This window comes from Dipodomys spectabilis, unplaced genomic scaffold (assembly GCF_019054845.1).
Source record: "Dipodomys spectabilis isolate Male_0828 unplaced genomic scaffold, ASM1905484v1 ptg000095l, whole genome shotgun sequence".
Classification (NCBI taxonomy): Eukaryota; Metazoa; Chordata; class Mammalia; order Rodentia; family Heteromyidae; genus Dipodomys; species Dipodomys spectabilis.
This window is the reverse complement of record NW_024870772.1, coordinates 24195608-24213073: the sequence shown is the minus strand read 5'-3', so window position 1 is coordinate 24213073 and position 17466 is coordinate 24195608. Positions and strand designations below refer to the sequence as shown.

General features: G+C 38.8%; 1 protein-coding gene across 1 annotated transcript in view; it reads left to right on the top strand.

Annotated features, from left to right (window-relative positions):
• Window positions 1-17466, top strand: part of Tpte2 (transmembrane phosphoinositide 3-phosphatase and tensin homolog 2) — an 83658-nt gene that overhangs the window by 50593 nt on the left and 15599 nt on the right. Inside the window, exons 16-24 of the mRNA XM_042685490.1 lie at window positions 480-599; window positions 1318-1417; window positions 1538-1601; window positions 2709-2773; window positions 3015-3075; window positions 4024-4105; window positions 4225-4313; window positions 11025-11086; window positions 13972-14052. Of these exons, the coding sequence (XP_042541424.1) occupies window positions 480-599; window positions 1318-1417; window positions 1538-1601; window positions 2709-2773; window positions 3015-3075; window positions 4024-4105; window positions 4225-4313; window positions 11025-11086; window positions 13972-14052 (724 nt within the window). The remainder of the gene's footprint in view (window positions 1-479; window positions 600-1317; window positions 1418-1537; window positions 1602-2708; window positions 2774-3014; window positions 3076-4023; window positions 4106-4224; window positions 4314-11024; window positions 11087-13971; window positions 14053-17466) is intronic.

Here is a 17466-nt window from a genome sequence, read left to right as displayed (position 1 = left end):
TCTGTCTTTGTCCTAGGAAGGAATCAACAGCCTGTTGGGATTCCAGCAAGACAAGATCATGAGTTCAAAATAGCACTTCCTTCCCCTCTCAAAAGCTCCTCCTGCATTCTTTCTTAGCCCATTGCTTTAAGGATGTGATGTACTGATCTTCTTGTCCAACAGAACTGTACAATCACATGTTTCTTCCCCTCATATTTGGGAGAATGCAGTGCATGCCTCTAGTTAAGTGGTTTGGTTATGTCTCTTATTTACTCAGTTTAAATTGCCATCATAGATGCAAATATATAATATAATAAGTATAAATTTACTACTTCTGAACTTTCCTTAATATTATATATCCCTTAATCTAGTCTAGACAATGCATTTTAAGTTCTCTCTTAATGTACATATTTCTAATGAAGATGAATCAAGTAACTTGTGCTGCTAAGATATTCCTATATCCTCTTGGAGAAAATAACCCTCTTTATTATCTCTTACAGGAGAAAGTATTATTTTTCTGATTTACTTAACATCTTTGATATAGTCATCATTAGCATCACGCTATGTATTAATATCACCTCCGTAGGTTTTGAATTTAATATTCTTACAAGCATTCCAAGGTATGAAACATATATGACTTACTCATTAAAGTCTTTTTAATTTGTTCTTTTACTTTTTAAAATTTCCATGCTTTAATTGTGCATATTTAAGGTTGATTTCTGTTTAGGTTCAGTACCAAATAAATTTTTAGAAAATAAAATATTTAGGAATGGGTAATAAAGGGTTGAGTAATAAAGTACCCACTTAACAAGTAATTATAGTGAACCTCTGTTACCAAAAAAGAGTAATACCAGTTGACAAAACTCAGTTCATTTGTGGGGAGAATGAAAAGTACTGATCTTAAACCAAAGTATTTGATCTACAGATTCTAATCAACTTGTTATTTCTCTACAATCTAATTTCCCAACCTTAGCATTATTGACATTTTAGATTGGATGATTATTTATTCAGGTGGATTGGATGGAAGGCAGAAACATTCTAAAATTCCCCCTAAATTTCCACTCATTGTAGGTGTCTAGCAGCATTTCTAGCCTCCATCCCTAGGTCTGTTGTAACAACTAAAAATATATACACATGCTACTGTAAATCCTCTGGGGCCAGGGGCATAGCTGACAGATAGAACAGTAGTGCAGCATGCACAAGGCACTGGGGTTGAAGAATTAGTACATGCATGCCCGGGCACACACACACACACACAGCTTAATATCCACACTGATAAACTCTTCTATTTCTGAACCAAAAAGAAATCCTTTCAAATTCATCTATAAATTTATTTAGACTGACTGTTGTATTTCGACCTATGCGGCTTATCACTCTATTGAGACTATTTCACCTGGCAAATCAAATAAGACATCTTGAACAATCAACCAGAAGGATGGTGAGTGGGCAAAACATGTTTTTTCCTACCATGAAATACTTGCAGGAGATGTAGATAACAATATAAAATTCTTTGTGATTGATTAATATTTTTCAAGCCAATGATTTTTTTAACACCCAGGTGTCTGGAAACAAGAGGAGATACATCAAGGATGGATTTGATATAGATTTGACCTATATCACAGGTTTGTGAAACTTAGCTGTTGATTTATTTATTCTAATTACAGTACTGGGTTTTGAGTTTAAGTCTTGGTTCACTTATCTTAATTTCACATTTTTCTCGTAATATTCTTTTTTGTTTCTCCAAACCAAAATATTTGTATCTAAACCATGTTGGTTTGTGCTCATTTTATTTTTATTTTGTTGCTGCTTTTGATTCTTTGTGCTACTAGGAATGAACTCAGAGCCTCATGCTTGCTAGAGAGGTGCTCTACCACTTGAGCCACAACACTAGTCTCTTTATGTATTGTTTGTTTTCAAGGTAGGGTCTTACTTTATGCCCCAGCTGTCCTGGGCTACAATTCTTCTACTTATTCTTACCCGTGTCACTGAGGATGACATAGGTATGCGACCATACCAAGCCATTAATTGAGATGAAGTCTTGCCATGATCCCCTGATATTTGCCTCCCAAGTAGCTAGGTTTCCAAGTTCCTGCTACCATGCCCAGCTTTTTTCTCCCTTTCTTTCTCCTTTCTTTCTTTTTTTGGTTTCTTTCTTCCTTTTTCTTTTTTTTCTCCTTTCCTTCCTTTTTTTTCAACCTGTCTTCCTTCCTTCCTAGCTTGCTCGCTTGCTTGTTTGCTTTCTCAGCATATTCTGGCAACGTACTCTATCTGTGATGACATGCTACTAAGTTAGGGTAACATATTGATAGGTTACCTTTGGGCACAGAAAAATCTCATGTCATTTCAAATCAAGACTTGGTGACTGGGATGGATTTTTCATTTATTTAGTTTTGGTAGATACATCAAGGATCCAAGAGAGACTTTTTCTCTTCCTAAAATCTAGAGAATAAGGTCACTACTCTGTAGGTCTCAGACTTTCTGAGCCAAGAGGGCTGGAAAGCACCAAGTACAAACTGTGCCTAAAGAATACCATGGCAGTTTAACTATTATTCTGTTGCATAGTTTAATCATCTTAGTTATCCTGGAAATGTATTACATGTTCCTCTCAATTCCTATCTTTAAAGTTCTTTTTGATTTTGAAAGAAAACGTTTTGTTATATATGTGGAATAGTTTTTCTATGTTTCCCATCTATAAAGACATTCATAATAGTGATCATTTTAACTTTCAGAGCGCATGATTGCCATGTCATTTCCTGCCTCTGGACGACTGGCATTGTATAGGAACCCGATAGAGGTAAGCATATTTATATAACCAGTGGGTATTTCTCACTATACACTGTGGACTCAGGCTTGAGATTGACCCAGGGAGGGCAGTGTTCTACAAGTTTATTCTTTCAGGTGAAAAATAGGTTAAAGCTGTGACAAAAAGGGTTTTCCAAGAGTAGTAGACAGCATTTTCCCCCCTCGTATCTTTAGTTGTACAAAGGAATTGCCATTCAACTAAGCAGCTTATGAATATATCTTCTCTTTTTTAGGAGGTCGTCCGATTCCTCGACACCAAACACTTTGGCCATTATTTCGTATACAACCTCTGTAGTATGTATATAACTTAATTTTGCTACTGTAGATAGAAAACCTATAAGAAAATGATCACTCTTTTCTGCTTCATTTAGTCGTAAATATTTAGTGTGGGGATTTACATCAGAAATCCCTACTTGGGGAAGTGGAGCTGTGGCTCAAAGTGGCAGAGCACTGGCCTTGAGCAAAAGAACTCAAGGACTGCACCCAAGCCCTGAGTTTAAGCTCCAAAATTGACAAAAAAAAAAAGAAAGAAAGAAATCCTTAGTTTGTGCTGGTCCTGTGTGGTGGGAAAAGTTAGCTTGGTAGCACAAAGTTCCCTTTGAGGGAGATAGGCCAATGAGACCAGAGAGGCAAATAGTGAGGAAGGGTTCAGGGAAGGTCTACTGGTGCTCTTAGGCTTAGAGAAGTCTCTCTGTCTTCCATGCCAGATTGTACTGAAGACAATTCAGCAGGTGTGTTCTCTGACTCCCCGGAAGCTGGTGATGATAAGAACAAGGCCCCTGATAGAAAACAACAACAAAAAGAAACCTGTAGAAAAGACTCCCATTGTGTCTGTCTTGATTTTGTTTTCTCCTGTCTACACATTAAATGACCATTTATTTCCCAGGGACTGAGCATGGTACAATGTGTGATGACAGAATGAGTAGTCTGCTAGAAGGCTAAAAGTGAAGTATATGAAACAACAGCTTGATTCTAGATTACCAGAAGTGAACAAACCAAGTATCCTTCCCTAAAATCCTTCACTCTCTCCTTTGCCTCTTAGGTCCACGGGGGGCCTGCCTGCCTCCCTCTTAGGGAATTTTGTGCTGTTGGTTTTAAGAATCGTTTTAGAGCAACAGGCGCTTGCTTCCCAGAAAACCCCTTTGGCAACAAAATAGCAATTACCAAAAGAAAATTTGAACTTTATTCCTAACTTCTGCATTATTAGCCATAAAGATGTGATGTGTATATTGTTTCTTGTAGGTGAGAAATCTTATAACCCGCTACATTTCCACGACCGAATGCATAGGATAATGATTGATGACCATAATGTTCCCAGCCTTGAGTAAGTTTTGTGCCACACAGACTGTCAGGAGAGTATGACTGTCGGGAGAGTGCTAATTTCACTAGGCTTGAATTTTGGAGCTATTTTTAATCACATACAAATCTTCTGTGTGAAATCAGGGAGATGATTCAGCTCTCCAAAGACATTGTTGGTTGGTTGGACTTGGATCCTCAAAATGTTGCTGCGCTTCACTGTAAAGGAGGCAAAGGTAAGAATGCTTTTCTTTCTGTTCCCCTTTTCTAAAGATGACTGAAAATAAATATTGAAGGGTTAGCAGAGGATTTGTACTGCTGTAAAGCAGTGTTAATATTTTTAATTTTTATTTTTTGTCAGTCGTGGGGCTTGAAGTCTGGGCCTGAACACTGTCCTTGAGCTCTTCAGCTCAAGGCTAGTGGTCTACCACTTGAGCCACAGCACCATTTCCAGTTTTCTGGTGGTTAATCAGAAATAAGAGACTCTCAGACATTCCTGCCCAGGCAAGCTTTTAACTGGGATCCTCAGATCTCAGCCTCCTGAGCAGCTAGGATTACAGGCATTAAACACAGCACCCAGCTAGTGTTATTTATTTTTTTTTTGTCAGTCCTGGGACCTAAACTCTGGGCCTGGGCGCTGTCTCTCAGCTCTTTAGCTCAAGACCAGTGTTCTACAACTTGAGCCACAGCGCCACTTCTGGCTTTTTCTGATTATGTGGTGCTAAGGAATCGAACCCAGGGCTTCAAGCATGCAAGGCAAGCACTGTATCACTGAGCCACCTTCCTAGCCCTAGTATTAATATTTTTATGTTGGTTTTTGAATATTGATTTTAAGGTTGAAGAAAAAAAGAAGGATAGAAAGGAAATAGAAAAGGGAGGGAAGAAGACAGGTAAAGTGTAATGAAGGAAAAGAACAAAAGAAAAAAGGTAAAGAAGGTATTTTTCTTTTAATTGGTGATGATTTGGGTTTCTTCATTTCTGATTCTTCAGTTTATGTGTCAAAATATAAAGGATGCTTGACTTCAGAATGTTAGAGTGGTTTTTAAAATTTTTATTTTATCAAGGTGATATACAGAAGGGTTACAGTTTAACATATAAGGTAGTGAGTACATTTCTTGTCAAATGTTACCCACACCCTCATTTTTCTCCTATTTTCCTTCCCACTCAATGTGTAACAGTATTTTTTCCTTTTTAACTGACAAAATTGTGTTTATGTGTGATGTGCCATATAAAATTTTTATATTTGTATGCATTGTGGAATGGCTAAATGAAGCTAGTTTTCTAATGTCTTGTCTTACATAGTGACATTGAACATTATTTATATCTCTTTTGGCCATTTGCATGTTTCTTTTTGAGAACTGTCTTTCCAAGTCCTTTGTCCCACCAAATCCCATTTTTATTGCGGGAGTTTGAGGTGATTTTGTTTTGTTGGCATTACTGTTGTTTGAGCCCAAAGCTCACACACCTACCCTCATCCCTTTTTGCTTTAGTTACTACTCAGAGAGAGGTTCAACACAGTTGTAGGCTGTGAGCCTCTGCTTCACATTTTTCACATATCTGACATAATGGGCACACATACCGGTGCTCAACTTTTTACTTGAGTTGAAGTCTTGCAAACCTTTTGCCTGGTCATAAACAATAATCTTCCCCATTGCCACTACCTGAATAGCTAGGATTACAGTGTGACCTACCATGTCTAGCTTTCTCTTTTGTTTTGTTTGTTTTGTTGGAGACAGGCTTTCCTTATGGAGCACAAGCTAGTGTCAAACTTGTGATCCTCTTGCCTCAGCTCCTTGAGTACTGTGATGATGGGGATAACCAACATACATATCTCTTCATCTTTTTTTGGGGGGGGGAGTTTATTTTCTTGCTGTTTTGTTGAGTTCCTTAAATCTTTTTGGATATTCCATGGGTCATGTTTTGCTCAGTTATTTTTATTGACTTTCCTGTGCATTTTGTGTTTTCTCTCATGTGTTTAATTTTTGCTTTTATTGTCTCTGCTTTTCAATTTATATCCAAAAATTATTTATCCCAGATGAGTGTTACAAAGTAATTCCCCATTATTTTCTGCTACTACTTTTGGAATTGTAGGTCTAATGTTTGTCTCTAATCATTAGGAGATGTTGTGTATTGGAGTGAGTGAGATATGGTCCAATTTCATCATTTTGCTCATGTATGTTCACTTGTTCCCATATCATGATTGTGTTCTTGGCAACTTTGTCCAAGATCAGTTGATCAGAAGTCCGTAAATCTATTTCTTGGTTCTCTATTCTGTTCCACTGGTCTAAATTCCATTTTGTTCCAGTAGAATTTAAAATGATTGTTAAACTTTGTGAGAAACTATTAAGGTTATGTAAGCCTACAAAGATAGGACTTATTAAAATTCCACTGGAATTTTTAGTGTGTGATGAAATGAAGTTGGTTTGGTAGGGAGTAAATAAAGATATTTATTATTGTTTGATTGGTAATATTTTAAATAAAGCTAATTTAAGTGTTTGTAGGTTTTCTTTCACTTATCTTTGGGTTTGAAATAATAATTTCTGCATAGTTCACAGTGTTTAACCAAAAAAGAGTTGTTTTATGGGCTATAAAGCAGCTGTTAACACAGCAAAACTGTGTTATATACTTCAATAGAGTCAAGTTATATCCCACTGGTTAACAAGGTAGAAATAGTCTGAACTTTGCAATTTACAAGCCCATGGAAAAATGAAACTATTGCCATGGCTTGGATCTTAATATCCCTAAAAGGCCCATCCATGCATTAAAAGTTGGGACCTCAGCTCATGTCACTGATGGAATCTTTGAAAGATGGAGCTTCAAAGAAGGATGCTAGGCTCTTGGAGGCATGGCTATGAAAGGGATATGGGGACCTTCCTTTGCTTCCTGGTCATCAGGAGGTGAGCAGCTCCTTCCATCATGTGTTCCCACTCTGATATCCTGTGTGCCACAGGCCCCAGAGCAACAGGCTAGCTGATCTCATCCTGCAAGCAGGCCCTGAAATCATGAGCCAAGATAAACCTTCCCTGTTTTGGATTATCTTTGGTATTTTATCTCAGTGGCAGAAAGCTGACATAACTATGGGTGTTGAGCCACAGGAAACTGCCAGATACTTTAAAATTTTTTGTTTGTCTAGGATATTTTATATGGCCCAGCCTAAAATAATATGATCCCAGAAGTTGGTTTCAGTTTCCTTGAATTAATGCTAATTCTCTTCTTGAAGCCAAACATCATTTTATCTTTATATTTTTGATCAGAAGGTATTTGCATGATCTTGTGTTTGTATATATTTCAGTGATCTGTCTTTTGGATTGTTCGTAGGATTAGTTTTTACCTTGTTTGTACCTGTTTCTTTTTTTTAGTATTCATTCATATTGATCTTGCTTTCTTCCTATGACCTGCCACCTTGATATTGCCACTCATGGCGTGATAGCCAAGGTATTTTATTATTGCTCTTATTTAAGGAATTTGAATGCTAATATTTGGTAATAGTATGGAATGCAACTATCTTTTCCCACTGTGTAGTCCTTTAAACTTGATTGGCATATTTTTTTCATAATGAGGTTATTGTGCGTTTTTCATATAGAATATTCAGGTTGTAATTTTGATTATAGTGAAATTTTTCATTCTTAGTACAAGTGTATGGGTGTGTGTGTATGTGTGTGTGTATGTGTGTGTATGCACACGTGCGTGTGGGTGTGGGTGTGCAGTGTGTGGTTCATATCTTTTATTTACTTAAGAAATTGACCATGGGTGTTGCTTGCTCAAATCTGTAATGATAGCTATTAAGAAGGCTGAGATTTCTGTGATTGATTGTCTCAATACAGTGGATTTTTATTTTCAACTTTGCAGTTAGCAACTTTACTAAGCCTACTTCATTCTAATTTATCTGTTAATTCTTTTTGGTTATGTGGTTCCTGACTATATCATGTGAAAATAATAAGTTGTGTTTTTTTTCTTTTTAGTCCTTCTTACTCCCCAACATTGGGTAGACTGTTCTGCACAGGATTGAATTAGAAATACAAATAGTTACTTTTTAAAATTTGTTTCTGATCTTAAAGGAAACGTTTTTATCATGTCACCTGCTGTTTTAGGACTGTGGGGTGATATTTTTGACTTTTAGATCTGCTTTATCAGAATAAAAAAATTCCTTTAGTGAGCTAAGGAGATATTTTTAAATCATGAATGGATATTGAATTCTATCATAAGCTTTTTCCTGAGTTTTTGAGATGGTAATAAGATTTTTCTCTTTCATCATATTAGTGTAATTAGTTGCTCTTTATATTCTGGGTGAATCTGTGTGAATTAGTATGATTCTTTTTCTAAACTAGAAGAGAGAATCACCAGTGAAGTAACTCTTAAGACCCTAAAAGAATTACAAAACCTCCATACTAATTTCCATAGTGGATGTACTACTTACTTACATCCTCACCAACAGTATATGAGGGCTCCTTCCCACCTCTCTCCTGTATCCTTTTCACTCTACTTATGATTGCTAATCTGACTTGGGTGTGATACAAACTTAGTGCCTATTTTATTTGTCTTTTCTTGATGGCTAAGGAAGTTGAATGTTTCTTCATGTATATATTCAGCCATTTGTATTTCTTCTTCTGAGAACTGTCCAAGACTGTCAACATGACAGACTTCTCACTTGACATTAAGATGGTTTGTATTTGGCTATGTGAAAGGCTCAGCCAAGCGTGGGTGGTTAATGCTTATAACTGAAGCTCCCCAGAAGGTTGAGAATTGAGGATCATGGTTCAAAGACAACCCAGGCAGAAAAATTCATGAGACTCTTGTCTCTACCCAGCAGAGACCTGGAAATGAAGGTGTGACTCAAGTGGTAGAGCATCCTGCTTGAGGAGAAGCAGCCAAGGGAGATCCTGAGTTCAAGTGTCCCAGTACCAGCACACACAGAGACACACACAGGCACACACATTCACACACAGCCCCACAGAGTCTCTTAAACTCATAGACCTCAGGTTTTTCTTCCTGATGGCAAGATATCATCCTAACAGATTTAAAGATTATGTGAGATCTGTGAGTCAGTGGATAAAGGTTAGCACGTCAAGTGTCTGCTATTTGATATTAGAATTACATCAAAAATTGAATATTATATAAATCTGAAAATATCAAACTGAACAGAATAAGTTTTAATTTCATGAAAACTAAGTTGTGTGTTTCAGGAAGATTCTATGAAGTTGAGTGATGATATCTATTATTACAGTTAAATTCAATACAAGCAAGACCACTAGTAAAATATTAGGGGAAAGCTTCTAATTAAAAAAATATCTAGAATTCCATGTCTTGATTTTTCTGACCAATTGGAAATGACAGATTGTTGATGATACGACAGCCCTGACGTTTCCGGCTGGGAGAACTCATCATCGTCTAATTTAAGAGGTTTAGTGATGAATGCTTGCCAAATGATTACACAATGATTACTGTGTGCTTCATGGTTTCCTGTTTCACCTGGCTGAGAGGAGAGGACACTTACTGATCCTGAAGCTGTACTTATTCACAGCATTGGCATGGGAAGGTGTCCCATGTTAGTGTATCTATAATTGCTAAAAGAACTTTTCACAACTTTCCTTCCAATGGGAAAATATCATACTTGCAGAAACCCAGATATGTCCTGCAGAATTGACACGTTTGCAGTCAGTGAAACTGAGAGAAGCAATAGCCAGTCGCCTCATCTAGCAGGAAGCTTGTGTTCATCAAAGCTAATGGTGCCAGTCACTTTCCTTTGTGGAAGTACTTGGTTAGAATAGCACTTTCAGACAGGAGTGGCAAAGGTCAATGAGTGATTCATTTAAAAGTTTTTAGAGGATAGATCAGAAAATGTTGTAATACTTAGGAAAATGGGTACATTTAGAATTATATAAAAGCAGCTAATCCAAAATCTACAGAGGATTGAAGAAAGGGCAATATTTTTCAAATCTAAATTTTTATGTCAGAACTAAAATATAAATTGGAATGCAATATAAGAGACTTGGAGGGTGAAGTTATTTGAAGTGAGAAGTCAACGGTGCACTTTAAAACACTATGTCAGAGACAGACAGAGATAGAATATAGGCAGGCAAGCCAAGACATAAATTAATATAGGCAGCTAATCCAAAATCTACAGAGGATTGAAGAAAGGGCAATATTTTTCAAATCTAAATTTTTATGTCAGAACTAAAATATAAATTGGAATGCAATATAAGAGACTTGGCGGGTGAAGTTATTTGAAGTGAGAAGTCAACGGTGCACTTTAAAACACTATGTCAGAGACAGACAGAGATAGAATACAGGCAGGCAAGCCAAGACATAAATTAAGCAAGCACAGAAAAAGATTCAGAATTATAGAACCTGTGGAATAGGTGCATAAATATTGATGATACTGCCGTTCTCTCTACATTCTTTATTTTTTTAAGATTTTCTAATGCAATTGCAATAACTAGTACAGTTAAGTAGAGATGATAAATCCTAATGTTTTGAGTTTCTATTTGGGTTTGAATTCAGTACCTTACAACTGCTTAGCCAGCACTCTGCCACTTAAGCAATGTGGCCTTTCTTGTTTTGCTTCAATGATTTTTTTCAGATAAGGTCTCATACTTACTTTTTCCTGTGCTGGCCTCCAACTTTAATCCTGTTCTATGTCTCCCACATAATGGCACTCATGGATATGAACCCCCATGCCTAGCTTGTTGGTTGAGAATGAGATTTTGCCAACTTGACCTGAGCTGGCCTGGAACCACACAGTTTGCCTGATCTCTGCCACCAGAGTAACTGGTGAACCACCCTGCCTAGACCTGGTTTATCTTTGTTGTGTTCATTAAAATAAGGTCTTTCTATTTCTCAATTGAAAATGTTGTCAGAGGCACATTCAAGATGAATGCACACTTTGAGTACTTCCAAGTGTATTTTTATACTGGAGCAAAGGTTTCTTGAACTAGTTTCTTTTCTAGGGCGAACGGGAACAATGATTTGTGCTTGTCTTATTGCAACTGGAATATTTCCAACTGCTAAGGTAGGAAAGATGTTACTGTTCTCTGTCTTATATTTATTGAATTTTTTGGTTCTGAAACATTCCTGGTAAAATGTTAAGTAAATTGTTAGATCATGATGCCTAAGTGAAAAACTGGATTTGTGCTGCCTTGTTTAATGTGCAATTAGTAACTGGCTTAGTGTCCTTGTTCTGAGCCAAGACTATGGTAAGAACAATCAAAGGGAATGGCAACTTCAGAATATCTAAGATATGAACAGCCTTTTTAAAGTACGTTTTTATTATCTTGAAGTAGCTGCACAAAGGAGTTTCCATTCAACCAAGCACTCTATGAAGACAGTACATCTTGATCAATGCTGACCTTTCACCAATGTTGCTCCTACATCCCTTCCCAACCCACCCATTCTCACACTTTATTTAATTTTGTAGGACATGCATTATCTCTTATGACTGTGTAATGCAATATTTTAAAAACTAGCAATCAAGGAAAAGATGGTCATTGGTGACTCACACCTGTGATCTTAGCTACTTGGGTGTTTGAGAAGAGGAGGATTGTGGTGTAAGGACAGTCTGGACAGAGTAGCTCATGAGACACCCTTCTCAAGTCACGGCTGGGTAGAGTGGTGAGCACCTGTCATCGCATGCTTTGTGAGAAGTTGAGAATGAGAGGATCACATATCCAGGACAGCCTGGGCAGAAAAGGAGGCCACAAAACTCCAGCTCCACAAAGGGAAACCTGACATGACGGTGAGGACCGGTCATCCCAGCAACGATGGAAAAACCTGCAGTGGGCAGATGATGGCTCAGGTGCATGCCTGAATGGAAAGCAAGCGCTGATCCTAACGTTAACTAGCAAAAAAAGGTTGAGAGCATTATTTAGCAGAATCATAGAAGCCTAGCAAGCATGAGACTCAAGAGTTCAAAACCCAGCACTTCCTAAATAAATGCAGTTCAAAAGTCCAATGTCAGCTTGTGTGTGTGTGTGTGTGTGTGTGTGTGTATTGTACTGGAATTTTTTTTTTTAAATTTTATTTTATTTTATTTGAGAACATACTGTACAGAGGGGTTACAATTACATGGGCAGGATAATGCATACATTTCTTACCAAGCATTGCAGCCTCCTCCTTTGTTTACCCTTCACCTCCCTTCCCAGCCTCCCCCCTCCCTCCCACCCAATCATACCCCCCCACCCCCCCCCACCGACATTGTAAAGCTGGTTTTGACATGACATTTTGTACTTCTCATTGTTGCAACAGGTCCACCTGAATCCTTAAACGACTTGTTTGTCCCCATCTCCTCCACATGTTATACTGACATCAAATATAGTGAAAGCGGGGGTTACACTGTGGGGGAAGGACATACAAAGCAACAAAGAAATAATCTTATAAATTGTACTGGAATTTTAATTCAAGACCTCATGCTCTCTCACTGCCTTATTCCTCCAGCCCTTTTCTACACTGGCTATTTTTGACATAGTCTCTCTAACCATCAGCCATGCTCTTGGCCATACTAATTTTAGGTTTTCTGTCCTAGCTGAGATGACAGGTGTGTGCCATTATGTCCTGCCTCCAGGCCTGGCTCTCTTGAGATAGGAGTATAAAAGACATTTTCCAAAGCTGGCCTCACGCCATGATCCTCCACTCTTCAATCTTCCAAGTGGCGAGGATTGTAGGTGTAGGCACTAGCATCTGTCACCATTTTAAATTAAGGATCCCATAGGGGCAAAATGAAGGTAAACTAGTAAACCAAGTTATGCAAATGCAAAATAAACTCTGGCTGGGTGTAGTGGTGCAGGCTGCATTCCAATAGTGAGGAGGCAGAGGCAGGAAAGAATCACAATTACAGTACAGTCTGATCTACACAGAACAAAACCCTCAGTAATTAGATGCTTCAGTAACCTCCCCAATAGTGTGACTTCTTTCTTTCTCAGAAAAAAAGATCAAGATTAACTACACCAGTTTTCCAAAGGACTTTGACCATCCTCTGAATTGCTAAGTTCATCAAAGTTGCCACTTTTCAACTCAGAACAAAGTCTGTCCTCTACTTTATTATCCTTGAGAGCCTATATCTCAGGGATGTATGGCCTTTGGAAATTTCTGCAGAGACACAGTGGGCTGCTACCCCCTGTAAAGTAGGGCCCAGTCCTATTCACATGGTTTTAAGGGAAATTCCCATCTGCAGGCCGTACCCCCAACAGCTCCACTGAACTCTTGGCCTACAGTCTAGAGAAGAGAAGGCTTGGCTTGAGTTTTGCACCATGTCCAACTTTGTAGTGCCACCCTTCTGTTATCCTAACTTGAGTCACACAAGTTTGTTTCCCATGGCCCCTATGGCCAACACCTTCTCTACCCTCAGGATGGACTGGTTGGGCCAATATCTAGAGCCCAAGGGCCTGGGATAAAGAGGAAAAAAGAAAATGAGTGTTCTAAGAAAGTGATTTTCAAATTATAACCAGTGAGTTATAAAAATCAACTTACTTGATTGTCACCAGCATTTTTAATGGAAAGGAAGAGAGCAGGATAGAAAATATGAAAAGTATTGGGATTCTTTAGCTTGTTTTGTGTGTGTGTTTGTGTGTGTGTGTGTATCTATGTCTGTGTGTGTCTGTGTGTCTGTGTGTCCTAGATTTAGTACTGTGGGTCATAGATCCAAAAACTGCTGCAGGCTGTGCCCCCATGCCTGCTGTACTGCAGGTCGCTTGGTTGTCTTTTGAGTTCCACCTGCTCGTTTGTAAAATGGAAGGTAGAAAGAAGAGCTGGACCGGATGATTTCTAATGTTCCAGCTCTAAATTTAGTTCCAAGTCTTTATGAGTCTTTAACTAGACAAATTCTTGACATAGGTTTGTTTTGTATTTTTTAGTAGCTCTGCGCATAACTTGCTGATAACTGTATTGTCTCCTTTTCTGCAGGAAAGTCTGAAATGGTTCGGCTGTCGCAGAACCGATTTTAGTCGAGGTCCCAAATTTCAAGGGGTAGAAACCCCCTCACAAGTAAGTTTTCTCTTTTGAAAGGGAGTTCTTTGTTTGGTTTGGTTTTTATGGAGAGTGGCTTAGTGACACCATTAATTTGGTTACATTTGAAACCCTTCTCTAACATCAGGTGGCAGCACTTTTGTGCCTTGTAACAATTGACTAATCCCTTCCAAATCCCAAAGCCATGCCTCTGGGGCTGCCTGGGTAGGCATCTCCCCAGAGAATCCAAATTTCCCCTCCCCAGAAGGAAGGTCCAATGCCTAAGGCTTTCCTGGCTTCTGAAGATTCTCTCAAATCTACAGGCATTTGATTTCTCTGGAAAGAGGGATTGATCTTTCACAAACCCCTGCTAAGACAAGGAGCAATTCAACTCTGTAGATCATCAAAAGAACTGTTTCTTTTCTTAATTTATTGAGATTACATGAATTTCACATATTTCACCGTATTGTGGATTAGTGATACTTTGTTAAAGTTACAAGCACATTTTAACCTTCATAAGGCAAATTGTCATTATCATGCTCTATAAAGTTTGTGAATTCTATGAGCTTTGACAATACAACTATTTCTTCCACATCAGGTGATATTTACATTTCTTTCCTTTTGCTTATTCTCTCTCTCCTCTGCTCATTCTCTCCCTCCCATGGCTGCTTTTGAGTTGCTTAAAGAACTGTTTCCTGAAGAATCCTCCCCACACCCCCAAATTCCCTCCCCTTGTAGAAAAGAGGAAGACAGAGAGGGGGGAGAATGGGAGGAGACAGAGGATAAGAAATAAAGGTAGAGAAAGAGAGAGAAGGAGAATATGAAAGAATAAAAGAGCCGGTTGCAAGTGGCTCAGGCTTCTAATCCAGGCTACTCAGGAGACTGAGTTCTGGGGATTGCAGTTGAAAGCCTATCTGAGCAGGAAAGTCAGTGAGACTCTTATCTCCAATAAACCACCAGAAAACCAGAAGTGCACAGTGGTTCAAGTGGTAGAGTTCTAGCCCAGAGCTGAAAAGCTGAGGGACAGTGCCCAGGCTCAGAGTTCAAGCTCCAGGACCGACAAAAAAACAAAAACAAAAACAGAATAATAGAGAATAAAAAGGGAAAATAAATATTTTAACTCCTATTACAGCCAGCACAATCATACATTTTTGTATTTCCCATTATAAATTTGTAACATTCATGTGAAGTGTATACTATGACCCCATTTTTCTTGGAAATGTTTCATTACGAAACGTAAAAATTGCAAATATATTGGATTAGACTGTTGGTCTCTGTGACAAATACCTAACAAAAGAACTTAAAGGGGAAAGAATTATTTTGGCTCACACTTGATTACATTGCTTTGGGCCTGAGGTGAGATTAAAAACTCATGTCAAGAAGGATGTAGTGGAGCAGGGCTGCTCACCTCAAGGTGGTCAGGAAGCAGGAAGTGGCAGGAACAAGATACATCCTTGCCAATGACTTCCTTTCTTTCACAAGGCCCCACCTCCTACTAATGCTATAAATTTATGAAGCTCTGAGTGGATTGCTCTATGGATGAACTCAGAAGCTTCATGAGACAATTACTTCCCAAAGCCTTGCCTTTGAACACTGGTATATTTGGGATCCAGCCTTTCCTACATGAACCTTTTAAGAGCACATTCCATATCCAAACCCAAGCACACAAAGATGGAATCATACAGTATATGAGTCTTCATCTCAACCCACAACCAATCATGCTTCATTCCTTTCCTCCCATCTCTCATCAAACACTGGATGTCCCTTCTTATTCTGTCCTAAACCAAGATTTCTTTGAAGGAAATTCCAGTCATCAGATTCTTTTATCTCACAAGTAGTTTGGGATGACACCCAACATAGGCATTCTTACCAACAAAAACAAAAACAAAATAACCCCGTACACACATACACACACAGAGAAAAACAACAGGCCCTGGTGGCTCACATCTGTAACCATAGCTTGTCAGGAGGCTGAGACCTGAGAATGGGGTTCAAAGCCAGCCAGGGCAAGAAAGTCTGTGAGACTCTTATCTCCAATTAATCACCAAAACATGCAGGATTGAAATTGTGACTCCAGTGGTAGAGCACTAGCCTTGAGCAAACTCAAAACAACTGCGGGTTGCCAGTGTCTCATACTGTCATCCTAGCTACTTAGGTGGGTGAGACCTGAGAATCACAGTTCAAAGCCCGTGACACTCATCTCCAACTAACCTTCAAAAAGCCAGACATGAAGCTGTGGATCAAGTGTTAGAGCACTTGCCTTGAGCACAAAAGCTCAGGGACAGTGCACTGGCCCAGAATTCAAGGCCCAAGACCAGCACACACACACACACCAGTGGCAATATTGATTATATCCAAACACATTATATTTTAATATCCCTAAACTACCATTTTCTAATTCATATGTAACTCTCCATAACAGCCTAAAGTCCCCTTTTAGTTTACTTCATTTCAATCAAGTACTAAACAAGACTACATTTCATTGATTAATATAACACTTCAGTTAAAGTTTATTGGTTTCTCACTTTTTTTGTATTTTTCATAACTTATTTCCTGAAGAAACCAAGGTATTTATCTCATAGATTTCACATCCCAAACTGTATTAAATTTTCTAAAGCTTTACTATTCATTATCTCAGTTAATCTTGTTAAATCAGAGTGGTCACTTTGATGTAAATTGGGAAGGTGAGTGTAGAGAAATTAATGTTTTGAAACATGCACTCAAATCCAGATGTGTGGGCATTCCAGCCCATCATTTCCCATGCTGTGTGCAGTGCCTTGTCTGTATTTCCCTTCAGGCCGTGTGGCAGCGAGTGGGGGATTCCTAGCTGTGGATGTGGCTGCGAATGCCAAGTTTTCTTTCAGAGAAGTGCTGGAGTTGAACAGCAGCTTGTACTTGTAGCAGAAGACTGTATAATTACTGGTCTCCAGTTTGGGCAACAAAATCGCAGCCTTATCTATAGATAGGTTTTCCCTTTGTCCAAATCACCCTCTCCACAAGGTACCCACAGAAGGCTGAACCTAACACATGAACTTAGCCAAGTCCATTCCTAATCATGCCATTTCCATGCTCATATTCATAAGGGCTTCCTGCTGCAACCAACTAAATGTTCTGAGCTGAACCCGAGGTCTTCTACAATGTATGTGTCCAGTCCTTTCTCTCACGCTGTGCATTTATAAATCCTGCACTCCACTGCCTTAGGAGGTTTGCTTTTTCCCAGCATGCCAACACTTCATACCCCCCAAGTCTTTGTTCACATGGGCCCTTTTTCTTTCCCTCCCTGGCCCGAAGGAATGTCCCACCATATCAGGCCTTACAGCCCTTTGAGGGTTTGATAGGAACTATGGCATTTATTCTGTGGCTATTTCAAGTGCGATGTATGTATCTCCTTAAAGGCAAGGCCATGTCCTGTCAATCTTGCCACCCTTGGCATCCCAATGTGCTTTGCCACTG